A 13,571-nucleotide genomic window follows, 5' to 3' on the forward strand; every position below is an offset into this window, starting at 1 on the left:
AAAAAGATTTAAATGTATTTGTTTACCTGCTGGTTTAACTGGAAATGCGTTGTTAAATTATTGAAATGTTTTAACTTGTCTTATTGTAAATATTTTAGGTCAAAGGGGGTTTCGACTGACAAAAAAGTTTGAGAATCCCTGACTAAACCTAAACACAATGTTTAAGTGACCTATCCAAAAAGAGTCAATGCTATATTTATGTTATTAATTATAGAAAAGCAAGTGTTTCAATCACAAACAAGACAAAACTACCATTAAATGGAATTATTTTATGAAATCCTTAAATATGTCCAGGGACTAAAAGCTTCAAATCGTCAACGTAGTAATGTAGGACTTTTATTTTGACAGTCTATATGGTAGTTCTGTGTTGTGCTTGTAAGCTGATCACCTATTGGTCAATTTGCACAGCGACGTTGACACGTCATTACGCGCTCTAACGGGCGGACTTTTCAAAATGGAGGAAAGGCAAACATTTTGGAGGGGAATACAAATATATCGATTAAATGCATTTTTATACGTCATGCTCGAGTCAAAACATCTTACATTCACGGGAAAATACGGATATTTTGTTTGAAGAGATTATGAAGTGAAAATGAGTGTCTCAATCGGAGATAAAATTGAGGTAAGTAGCGCGGTCGCGGGAGCCATTCATCCCGACAGACTAAGTTAACTTACTGTAGTTTGTTCGGAGGTTGTGTGTACATTTTAAGCTCCCAAAACCAGCTAAAATGATCCCTTTGTTTGTTTTTACTTTGTTTTTTTCTCTCGCCTTTGTTCATTCTAATTTGGCAAAGCGCTATGTTACATAAACAGTGGTAAAACTTCAATTCATAACATTTGCGGTAAAACATTCTGATTTATCCGCAAACGGTTATACTACCGTCTGGATCGCGCCTTCTGTTCATCCATCTGCGGTTCATTTTTAGTGCAACAAAGGTGTTTTGGGAATTATGAGCATGGAGACTGTTGCTAGGCGACGTGCGGTAGCGTCAGTGTCAGGTAGAGTCGCGGGAGGAGAGCGCGAGAGTGATGAACAGATGTCACTGTCAGATGCAGGTAACCAGTGACGCGTCAACACACACACACACAGTGCGCGCAACGGGCTGCTTTCGTGTGTTCAGCTTGATCCGTGGTCGAAACACTTTATGAAACATGTTGGAAGTGATTCATTCATTCCTGTTTAATTTGACTACTAAAGGAAAAGATCCACATGAGGAGAGAATTTTGGCATCATCTGTGGATCTTGGAATCGAGGTAACGTTAGGAGATTTTTATGGAAGCTTCAGAATTGGGAGATATAAACTCACGATTCTGAGAAAAAGTCATAATAGATGTTAACTTGCAATAAAGTCTGAATTGTGAGATGTAAACTCGCAATTATGAGAGAAAAAAGTATGAATTGTGTGAGATTTTTATTTTATTTTGCTATTCCTTGGTGAAAAAGAAAAGAAAAATTGTGAGATGTAAACAAAATTCAGAAAAAGTCAGAAAGAATTGTGAGATGTACACTCGAAATTAAGTAGGCTATTGTTTTTTATTTTGCTATTATGTGGTGGGAAAAAACAGAATTGTGAGATGTAAACTCAATTCTTAGAAAAAAAGTCAAAATTGTGAGATGTGCACTCAAAATTCCAAAAAAATCAGAATTGCTTGATATAAATTCAGAATTCTGAGGAAAAAAGTCAGAATTATGAGATGTAAACTTGCAATTTTTCTCACAGCTGTGAAGAAAAAGCCTGAATTGTGAGATAAAAATTTCCTATTTTATTTTGCTATTCCGTGTTGGGAAAAAAAACCCCTGAATTGTGAGATGTAAATTCAGAATTCTTAGAAAAAAAGTTAAAATTGCTAGATATAAGCAAAATTCTGAGAAAAAGTCAGAATTATGAGATGTAAAAATTCTGAGAAAATAAGTCTGAATTGTGACTGAGATACAAATTATATATATATATATTTTTTTTTTTTCCGTGGTGGAAAAAAAAAAGAATTGTGTGATGGGCACTCAAAATCCGGAAAAAGTCAGAAGTACGAGATGTAAACCTTGCATCCTTGTTTATACCTTGCAATTGTGAGTGAAAAAAACTGAGAGATATTTTTGCAGTTTAGATAAAAAAGTCAAAATTGTCTGATAAAAAGCAAACAATTGCCTCTTATTATATTTTTTTATTCTGTGCTGGAAACAAGCTTTCATAGGGATGTCATTCTGAGTTTTAGGGACACAAAGTCTCAAAGGGACGAGATCGATCTCATGGGACAGGCTCTTGAAATGATCTCATTCTATATTTGTGTTATTCTCCCGTCTAACTCAAACAATTCCCTGTTTTTTGCTTCAGGACTTCAAGGTTCTCACCTTGTTGGGTAAAGGCTCTTTTGCATGTGTCTACAGAGCAAAATCTGTAAACACAGGTTTGGAAGTGGCAATCAAAATGGTAAGAACATGCTTTTCTGTTTAATTGCTCATAGTGGCACCCAGGGGAGTTGGTTGTGCAGCATCTGTTCAAAACCGTTCACTGTCTCCCATGTGCACTTGCAGATTGACAAGAAAGCCATGCACAAAGCTGGCATGGTGCAGAGAGTCATTAATGAGGTGGAGATTCAGTGTCGGTTAAAGCATCCGTCAGTGCTTGAGGTGAGTCCCAAACCCTCATCACAGACCTCACTGATGCAGATCAACTGATGCTCATGTTCGATTAGAATTAATATTTTTTCTGAATCTGAAAAAGATTAGCATGCTTTATACTGGTCATTAAAATCTTAAAATACCACTGAATAATAATGGAAATATTTATAGTGGAAATAAAGGTTTTGTTTTGCTTAGGGTGTTTCATTGGCCACAATATTATTTGAAGTGTTTGAATGGTATTTCAATTTCAGGATTGCTGAAGTTTTAAGAGCTGAATGTTCTTCAAGGTTCCCACTCGTTTTAACCATAAATTTATATTAATATTGCAGTCATTTGTGTTTTACTGAAGATTTTTTTACAAATATTTTTGCCAATAAAATTTATACAATTTATATTCATAATAAAAATGACAATGCAGTTATACAATTTTATTAATTTACATTATTTTTCCAGGTCTAGAAATCACACTTTTACAAAATTAGGCTACCTCATGTAGGATTTTCAAGATGTTTGGGAACAAAAAAAGGGGTTGAATAAAAATAAATCATAAGAAATAAGAAATGCCCTGATTTGTAGTTGTTTTAGTCTTATTAATGCATTGAGAACAAGTAGGTTAAAGAGAGATTTGTTTTTGTCAGGGTCTTATTGAAGACATTTGCACACTGATAATAACATTTTATTATGTATATATATATTATTATATTAATATATGTGACCCTGAACCACAAAATCAGTCTTATTTTTTTTTTTTTTAAATTGAGATGTATACATCATCTGAAAGCTGAATACATAATCTTTCCATTGATGTATGGTTTGTTAGGATATGACAATATTTGGCCGAGATACAACTATTTTAAAATCTGGAATCTGGGTGCAGAAAAATCGAAATATTGAGAAAATCGCCTTTAAAGTTGTCCATTTCTATTGGCGATTGTGCTGCATCCACTCACAAAAATAATTTTTTTATATATTTAAGGTGGGAAATTTACAAAATATCTTCATGGATCATGATCTTTACTTAATATCCTGATGATTTTTGGCATAAAAGAAAAATCGATAATTTTGACCCTTACAATGTTTTGTTGGCTATCGCCACAAATATACCCGTGCGACTTAAGACTGGTTTTGTGATCCAGGGTCACATTTATATAATATATTATATTAATATTATTATATAATAAAAATAATTGTGAAGGTCATGGACAAGTCAGTCTGCATTAATAGACATGAGAAGACAAACTGAATAGTTGATAATGGAAGATTATAGAATAATGAGTATAATACAGATATTTACATTTAAGTTTGTTTCTAGCAGCAATGTGATGTATTGATATATGCTGAGGAAAGAACTGTACTCAGCAAGTGCATGGATGATGGAGCCTTTGTGTAAAATTATATTATTGTGCATTTGCAACGAAACTGCTATCCTGAATGGCTTGTATTCAAAAAGTATGTATTGACCAGTCCTTTTATTTCCCTCTCCCAAGCTGTACAATTACTTTGAGGACAGTAATTATGTGTACCTGGTTCTGGAGATGTGTCACAATGGGGAGATGAGCCGCTACCTGAAGGAGAGGAAACAACCGTTTACAGAGGAGGAGGGTTAGTTCTTCACATGATTGCACTACAGGGTTTAATGTTAAAAATCTTTTCTGCGTGTAATTCCGTTTTAAAATCAACACTGTGTTTTCAGTCTTTATGTTGGTTTTTGTTTGTGTTATCAACAGCGAGGCACTTCATGCATCAGATCGTAAAAGGAATGCTGTACCTCCACACTCATGGGATCATGCACAGGGATCTGACCTTATCTAATCTCCTGCTCACCACCAGCATGAACATTAAAATCGCAGACTTTGGTTTGGCAACGCAACTCAAACTTCCCAGCGAGAAGCACTTCACCATGTGTGGCACACCGAACTACATTTCTCCTGAGGTGGCTACACGCAGCGCTCACGGCCTGGAGTCCGACGTTTGGTCGCTGGGCTGCATGTTCTACGCCTTTCTCACGGGCAGACCTCCCTTTGACACGGACACTGTGAAACACACCCTTAATAAGGTGGTTCTGGGAGAATATCAGATGCCCTCTCACATATCAGCAGAAGCGCAGGACCTGATTCAGCAGCTGTTGCAAAAGAACCCCGCAATCAGGCCCAGTCTGTCCGCGGTGCTGGACCACCCTTTTATGACTCAAACCGGGCCCACCGCAAGCAAAGACTCTGGGAGCAGTGACGGAGGGTCCATAGACAGTGGTATAGCCACCATTTCCACAGCCTCCAATGCCACTAATAGCAGCAGCAGCAGTAGCCGGCTACAGAGGAGAACAAGGAAGATGATTGGACAGCCCTTACCCAATCGCATGGCGCCGATCCCCAGCCACTCCCATCACTCCACCAGCTCCAGTTTTAAGAGTGGGCAAGATTGGCAGCCAGATTTTCAAGATGATTTATCCAGGATGGGTATTGAGAGCGTTCCCCTGGGTGCTGACAGCAGAAGGCCTCATTCTCGCTACTTGAGACGGGCTCATTCATCTGATCGATCCGGTGCTAGGTTTAGCCACACTCCACAGGAGGCGGAGCTAGAGAGATGCCACTCAGAAGAGATGCTTCCAGGGTCCGGACGGTCATTTCCACCAACCTCCAGTTACAGAAACGTTCACCATGGCTACTCTGAGCATGGGCGCCTTCCCTCTCCACCCGTAAAACAGCCTGCAAAGTAAGAGACGTGCAAAGCATGTTTGCATTTCAGCATTATTACACTATCTGTTTTATAATTACTGCTTTTTGTTCCCCTCTTTCCTCAGTCCGGGATCATCTTTTTCTACATCCACCCATTCAATGAGACCACAGATGCCTGATTCTCAAACACAGGCCTGGTTCAGCAATGATGGTATCATTCCCAGCTGAATTCTGTATTTATATTTTTGGAAGAAATATTTCAGCAAAAAGTTACAATTCTGTAATTGTTTACCCTACACATGACACATAAAAAAAAGAAAAAGATTTTGAAATATTCTGTAGAATGTCCAAGCTTCTTATTTACCACAATGAGAATGTATGGTTATTCACACTGCCAAGATTTTCAGAAAGGATTAAAAACCCTATTAAAGTAGTCATGCAATATATTCCAAGTTTTCTAAAGCCATATACCGGCAATAGATTTTTAATGAGAAACGGTAGAGTAGTTTGAGCTGCATTCACTCAAAGCTATCATTTAGCTTCAAGACTTGAATATAATGCATAAGACATGTGGATTGCTTTAATGATTGTATGAGAAAAAGCAGCGTGAACATTTTTCATAACCAAAAAAGTATAATAATGCTATAATTTTTTGATTTTGTGTGAATTATCACTTTAATATGACTTATTTTAATAGCTTTGCATATTGAGACATTTGAAACATTTTCACTTTTAGGACTGTTCAAGAGGCCAGCAGACCTAAGCAGTCACAGCAGCAGTGGGAGTTTTCACTCTGGACGAGGGCCCATCGGGACACAAACCTCCTGCAGTGACAAACCCAGCGGCCTTCATTCCCAGCAGCAACCCAATGTTTTCTCCCACAGCAATCCAGGGCCCTGCAGGGAAGATGGGTTTGGATCAGGACACGTGTCAGAACCTCAGGGCTACTCAGATCTGCAGTTTCTGGGTCCACCTCTTTCCAAAGGCAAAGCAAACACAGAGAAGAAAGAGAAGTTGTGTCCTACGAAGAGCTTCCCGCCGCTCTGTGCTGCCAGACTCAAACCCATCAGACAAAAGACCAAAAATGCTGTGGTGAGTAAAGCCATTTCTCTCCTATAATGGGTACAACTCAAGTCAAATTTATCAGTATAGCACTTTTCACAACAATACACATAGTTTCAAAGCAGCTTTTGTTTGTGTATATGTACATACTTGTGTGTGTCCAGTTTACTTTGAGTTGGAGCACTGGAGAGAACTTATAATTTAGAATTGGTCATTTAAAACAATATAATGTGACAACGATGTGTATTTCTTTAGGTTAGTATCCTGGAGTCTGGAGAGGTGTGTATGGAGCTGCTGAAAGGACAAGGATCTCAGGAGAGAGTCAAAGAAGTACTTAGGATATCCTGTGACGGATCCATGGTGAGGGACTAGAAAATCAATAATTAATGTAATATAGTGTAATTAATTAATATGTGGAAGTTACAGGATGTATCAAACATTTTCAGAAAGGAGATTAACATTAGAGATGGACTGATCTTGTTTAAAACAGTTAAAATTAACTGCAGCAATTCCAATTTTTTCAGAACCTCTAGCAAATTACGTGTTATTTTGTTTAGTTGTCTGATCAGAATCGTGGGAGAATCATGATTTCTGTTCCAAAAAACCAAACCAAAAAAACATAATTCTTAATTTATCCAGAATCGTGCAGCTCTAATGCACGTTTTTTCTTTTTTTTTTATAAAAAAATAAACGATTATTTAGTGTCAATAGTGTGATTTAGTTGGTTGGGAAACAATGGCCCCTTTTTACAGACTGATGATGCGTTTCCACAGTTATCAACATTGCAGAAAACATCTAGTAAAGTTTTTCATATTTTAATTGTAAAAAAATGTAATACACATTTATAATACTATATATTGTGTTATATTACCTTGTCAGTAAATGACAAAAACTAATGCTGCTGCGAGGGTGTTTCTAATACAAAGGCTGAGGGAGTGACTGCAGATTTGACCTCTCTCTCTCTTCTGACCAACGTAATGAAACGCTCTATATTTTTTCCCTCTTTTGGAAACTATCACATTTTTTTGTTTTGCTATTGGAGTAATTAGAAATACAAAAATTATACTTGCTGTTATCTCCCGTTCACCACTATGTTTACCCAACTATAACAACTTCTGCTTCTGAGAACCCTGGAAGTGTGAAAAGGGTCCATTATCAACATCTGTCAATCTCTAATCCCCATGCTCTTGTATTTTTTGCTGTGTTTTTAGGTTACAGTGTACCAGCCCAATGAAGGTAAAGGTTTCCCTGTGCGGGACCACCCGCCGTCACCACCTGAAGACATTCTCATCTGCAGCTATGACGATTTACCAGGTACAATGACTTATTCAAGACTTGAGTCAGCTTATGAAAGCAAGATGTGTTTGTAATATTCATAGTTATTTGACTCCTCTCTGCAGAAAAATACTGGAAGAAGTATCAGTATGCCACAAAGTTTGTGCTGTTGGTGAAATCGAAGACCCCCAAAGTCACATTGTACACAAAGTTTGCCAAGTGCATGTTGATGGAGAACACTCCTAATGCAGACCTGGAGGTGTGCTTCTACGATGGTGAGCGGCACAGATCATCTCAGCGGAGTGAACGGTGTATCCGATTTAGGCTTAAGCATTCTTTTTTTCCGCCATTAGGTGCAAAAACGCATAAGACAAGTGAACAGGTGCGTTTGGTGGAGAAGAGCGGGAAATCGTATACAATGAAGGGTGATGTTGGGCTGAGCGGACTGAGTCCTGAGTGCAGAGTCTACATGGAGCTCTCTGAGGAGGTAATGCATTACTTCATCTGCGGTTGCATGTTTAAGTGTGAAATTCTGCACGTTTAAAGCTTTCATATTTATTTTAGGGCTCTCAGATGTCTGGTCGTGCTGCTTGCTACAGTTATATGCTGACCAAGACTGTTTGTGTTTTTCTTAGGGGCATCGAATGTGTCTGTCTTTGGAAGCGGCGATTACTGCTGAGGAGCAGTGCAGCGCTAAAAACACTCAGTTCTTTCCCATCACTATCGGCAGGTGAGGCTTGTGTTTATACCGTCAACCTTCACCAGCTAACTAAAGCTAAACCCATGCTATTGGTTGAGATTATGGGTGTTTTCACAACTGGCTCGTTTGGAGCATTTGTCTCGGAACCTAACGCGTTTTCTCCCTTAGTTTGGTTCGTTTAGGCATATATGAACACGGCAGTCGTGCTCGGATCCGCACCAAAACAATCGCTACAAGAGTGCCTGAACGATTGATAACTAACTCTGGGGCGGTTCGGTTGAGTTCGTAAAGCAATCCGACTCAACAGACCAACGAACCAAGCGGTATCATAATTCATAACAGGAAATGTGTTCTATAAAAAGCAGCAGTGTTTGATTCTGTGAATGAGCACATTAGTTATCACAGTTGAAAAGTGCCTCTTCATCTTAAAATGTTGTGTAATTGCCTTCCTCCGTGCATTGCACCTTGATTCCCTCTTTAACTGCATTTATATACATTTTAAAGTGCCCCTATTATGCTATTCCTTATTGAAGGTTCCTTATTGATCCATTCATTCAAACGACTCGTCCGAAGATGCAGTCTCTCTAAATCCCTCTTTGCTCTGATTGGCCAGATAACCACAAAAACCACACAATAAGCTCGCAGAGTGAACTTTTCAATCCATCTTCATGGATGACACAGAGGAAACTCTGACCAATAAGAGGCCAGCTTTACTCACATGTGACTTGCATTGATTGGTACACTTTGAAATGCTGCCTTGTGAAAGCGAACTGAACCAAGAAAATGCAGTGAAGTCCTTGTTTTAGTACAAAGCAAACAATATACAGGTCTGAAAACACCCTAAATGTCATACATGAGATGTCTTATGCTCCACCAGGAGACCCACCAATCCAGCTTCCCCAGCCCCTCAGCCTCAGTATTCCTCTGGCTCCGGCACAGCGGCTCCTGCAGAGGTGGCCCAGGTGTGTGTGAGTCCGCCACAGCCACCACACATCACACCGTCAGTAAGTCACGCATGCATATCATCTCCAAGCACATCTATTTATTTCAGAGTACATCCCCCTCTGAAATTAAATTTTCCACTAACAGTCACTCATTTGTCTTCCTCATGCCTAGATGATCTCCTACACGGGATCAGACTTCACCACAGCAAGTGTGGCCAAAGGCAGCTCACCTCAGTCAGGCAAAGATGAACGCACCATTAACACAGGGAAGGTGCTCAAGTCCATTTTTGTGCCGAACATTGGCTGGGCCTCTCAGGTAAAGTGTTTGACTGGATAATTTAGCGATATAAAGATTCATTTAAAACTTTGACTTTTTATTATTATTAAATGAATATTTACATATGCATACACAGTTCTTTGCTTTCAAAAAGTATCAATTTTCATTCTGTCTGCAACCTTTTGAGTGGTACTGTATTTATTTGTTCCATGTATCATTATTATTAATAATAATTTATTTTACTTTTTATTTATTTATTATCCTTGTCATTATAGTGTAATTTATTATCGTTGATATACTACTATAGTTTTTGTTAATATTTTGAATTAGATTTATTTTTTATATGTTCTGTTTTCATTTTATTATTAAAGTTTTTGCCATTACATTTGTTTGGTCTATATTATGTTTATGTAGTTTTGACTAAGTTTTAGTTTATTTCATTTTAGTTATTTTAATACTTAGAAACAGTTTTTTATATTTTATTTGATTTCAGTTAATGTTTATTTTATTTAAGTAATGAAAATGTTTTTTTATGGTTTGAGTTTAACAATAATAACCCTGTATTATTGTTATTATACATCTACCACTATGCATATAAATAATACTATATAAACTACATATTTTATATCTACAAACAAAATATAAATATATTTATAAGTTTGCTTATATATTTATAGTATTAGCATTGAACTCAGTTTATTTATACATTCATTTTTGTTTTTTAGCTTACAAGTGGTGAGGTATGGGTTCAGTTTAATGATGGATCCCAGCTGATGGTCCAAGTCGGCGTCTCTTGCATCACTTTCACTTCCCCTGATGGACGAATCACCAGGTAAAGCTTGTCATGGCAAAAATCAAAAGAAAATTATTTAAGAACAATGACTATATTTGCAATGTAAATAACTTTCATAATTGCATAGTAAGGCCAGGGACATTTCTTAAAACCATGAAATGAGGTCTGTTGTTGTTTGCATGCTGGTAGTGCTCGTGTTCTGAATCGTCACGCTGTCTGTGTCCTCTCAGGTATAAAGAGAATGAGAAGTTACCAGAGCTGGTCAAAGAGAAACTCCACTGTCTGTCCACCATCCTGGGTCTCCTCGCCAGCCCTGCCGTCAGACGCTGAACCTGTGTTCATATGACCTGTGCACTTCTGTTTTTTTATCCTCAAACTCTCATGAATATGCTTTGTGTTTGTAAATATATATTTTTTAAACCTTTGTACATATAGTCCCAAAGATTATGGAAGTTATATATTTTTTATGTTGTACATAATGGGTTTTTCTGTGTTTGTCTTGTGGTGCCTTTATTTTTGTCTACCAGTCCAACTCAGTGCTTCAATGAAATGTTAGCTGTACAAACATACAAGCATTAAACATCTGCTGCCTGGTGTATTCTTGCTCTTTTCTCTCTTCTGTTTATTTAAAGCACGTCTGAGCAGGATTTACTGAACTACTCAGCCGGTTACTGATAATGACAAAATGCAAATTAAAGTATAAATGGATGAATCCCACAAAAACTGTCAATTCAGTCATATTTCACTCCATAATATTTTCATACAGAATCAGTTGCTTGTTGCAATGCAAAAAAATCCAAAGCTAAAAAAAAAGTACATTTTCAAATTACAAGTATAAAAGAATACTTAATGATCGTACATTTATTATCTTTTTTTAATGTTTACATTACTTATACAAACATACATGTCTTATATACACCATTTACCTTTAAAAGTTTGGGGTCAGTAAGATTTTTAATGTTTCTTTTCTTTTTTTTTTTTAGTCCGCCTATCCAGGCAGGAGCAACAGCATAAATCTTCATCTATTTTAGGAGCTTAAAATCAAACATTACCAAGAAAATATAAATATTTTGTATGCAGGAACACCTGTTGTTTATAAAGCCTGATCTACTGCAGTCATTTATTACGTAAGACACGTTGAAAACAAGTTAGACACGTTGATATTTTGTTTAAAAAAAAAAAAAAAACTTTTCGGAGTGGTTTGAATTTATTACCTTGTTTTCTGCTTATGAAGTTCTCAACATAAGAGATTGTGTTGCACTGGCGCCTCCTCGCGGCAACATTCACATAGTGGATTCACTACTCAACAACTCAGGAGCAGCACAAACCTCCTGTCATTCTTTAGGAGGAACACACACACACACACACGCACGCTAGCTGGACTGAACTGAGCCCAGCCCCACCTCAGGAGGAGGCAGTGCTCGCTCTCTAGGTGTCTGGACTGAGAGCAGAACGCATTTGATTCATCTGATCATCTTCGAGCTCCCTTAATTCCCAGTCTCAGCGACAGACAGACAAACAACACGAGTCATGGAGACCAGACTGCCCTCCAGCTAGCTAACCGCTACCTAACCGGAGTCCGAAAACATGCGCTAGACAGGTATTTACTTTGCTGCATCTGCTCTTTCAGTGTGTCCACCGGGGAGAAAACAAGAGTCGACGCTTTCTCACATCCACCAGTAAGACTTCAGATGATCTGAATGCGAAAGTACGTAGCGTTACTGTGCTAGCTTGTTTGCGCTGCTGCTGAATGGGATGTTTATGGCGGATTCCAGGAGTCCTACGGGATTCTACATGCCATTGATATGTTTTCAAAAATGAACAGAATATGTATAATGGGTAGAATCAACTGTATTTATATTCTGGTAAGTCTCAAACCAGAGGGACACATTGGCTGTGTTTCAAATTCTAGTGAGCCCCCTTCCTGGACAGCATATGTGGGTATCTCGGTGCTTTCTAACGATCGGAAACTTTCGGTTCTTCTGCGAAGCATCGAATGTTTGAATCACGGTTCACCTGGTCTGTGATGCAGCAAATGTTCGAATCTTTCGCCCAGACTCGTATGTTACGGATCGATTATTCGAATAAACGTCTAAACTCGCATGTGATGCATGCATCTTAAAAAATTTTTTTTAAATTGAAGCTCCGAACTCGCCCGTAAAGCTTTGAATGTTTGCATGGGATTTTCGAACTGGCATATGATTAATTGTATGTTAATTGTTTTGTTTTTTAATTCATTCTGTGAATCAATCAAAGTTCAAATTAAACTCGCAAAAGATGCATCAAACTCGCCCATAATAATTTGAGTGTTTTTATAGAAAGTCGCATGTTTATCAAATGTTCCTATCAAACGTCCGGACTTGTTATGCATGGTATTTTGAAATTGAAACTCTCAAGGCTTTGAACTCAGCAATGAGGTTTTGAAATTTTCAAAGAATGTTTGCATAATGCATTGAATGTTTAAAGTCTCCATGAAATTGAAATGAAGGTTTTTGCGATTTTTATTTTTATTTATGTTTTTAGTATGAATATTTTAACCTTACTTTTATCTATAAGCTAGTGTGCTCTGAAACAATGGCAAAATTCGCATCTAGAAGATATAAGCGTTCAAAACTTACAGTCTCTCTCTTCTGCACTTCAGCTTCTCATCAAATTTTCTGTCCAATCAAATGCTCTCTAGAATCTGAAGCTCCGCCCCCAACACTATAAATAGCTGCGGTTGAAATCGGTCACTTGTTCACACATTTACTATTTTCTACATGGTGAATGGCACAAAGTGCACTATATAGGGGATAGGGAATGATTCAGACAGTGTAAATATGAATTCCGTTGGGGCGAACCGGTCCAGAGACACAATAGCACAGAGCGGATCATATGTGCGAGACGTAGGGATGGGCAAACGAAGCCTCATGAAGCACTGAGGCTTTCCCCTGAATGTTTCGGGAAAAGATTCAAAGCATCAAGAGTGTCGAATACAGCGCCATCTTGTGGCAGGTAAAATTTATAGCAGCCATGTTTATGAGCAGCTGAGTGGCAGCACCGTTGTTTTATCCATTAAGCACAAATAAAAGCCTGACAACGCTAAATGTTCAGTTTTCTGATAATATAATTCACATATTAAATGTGGCAATAAATTAAATGTAACATTATTTTAATACTAATTATAAAAATCCCAACATTGATGCGCTTTGAAGCTTCAGTGTCAAATGTAACATCAGCGAG

The 13,571-nt window shown here is 37.8% G+C and overlaps 2 protein-coding genes across 5 annotated transcripts in view; both read left to right on the plus strand.

Annotated features, from left to right (window-relative positions):
* Nucleotides 1-435: 435 nt before the first annotated feature.
* On the plus strand, nucleotides 436-10,947 carry plk4 (polo-like kinase 4). The gene is made up of 16 exons (XM_084097442.1): nucleotides 436-622; nucleotides 2,334-2,429; nucleotides 2,534-2,629; nucleotides 4,111-4,225; nucleotides 4,351-5,335; nucleotides 5,424-5,509; nucleotides 6,035-6,390; nucleotides 6,616-6,720; nucleotides 7,572-7,674; nucleotides 7,761-7,910; nucleotides 7,989-8,122; nucleotides 8,271-8,365; nucleotides 9,213-9,339; nucleotides 9,452-9,595; nucleotides 10,282-10,388; nucleotides 10,580-10,947. Exons 1-16 carry the CDS (start codon nucleotides 593-595, stop codon nucleotides 10,677-10,679), a joined length of 2,829 nt encoding a protein of 942 aa, XP_083953568.1. The 5' UTR covers nucleotides 436-592; the 3' UTR covers nucleotides 10,680-10,947.
* Nucleotides 10,948-11,636: 689 nt separating this feature from the next.
* Nucleotides 11,637-13,571, plus strand: part of itpk1b (inositol-tetrakisphosphate 1-kinase b) — a 48,655-nt gene continuing 46,720 nt past the window's right edge. For 2 of the 4 annotated variants that reach the window (XM_084097451.1, XM_084097453.1), the window contains exon 1: nucleotides 11,637-11,949. The gene's annotated coding sequence lies outside the window, so the exon portion shown is untranslated. Of the gene's footprint in view, nucleotides 12,058-13,571 lie in introns of all 4 variants that reach the window. The other 2 variants (XM_084097454.1, XM_084097452.1) reach the window with 2 other exon arrangements.

This window comes from Abramis brama, assembly GCF_963993115.1.
Source record: "Abramis brama genome assembly, chromosome: 21".
Classification (NCBI taxonomy): domain Eukaryota; kingdom Metazoa; phylum Chordata; class Actinopteri; order Cypriniformes; family Leuciscidae; genus Abramis; species Abramis brama.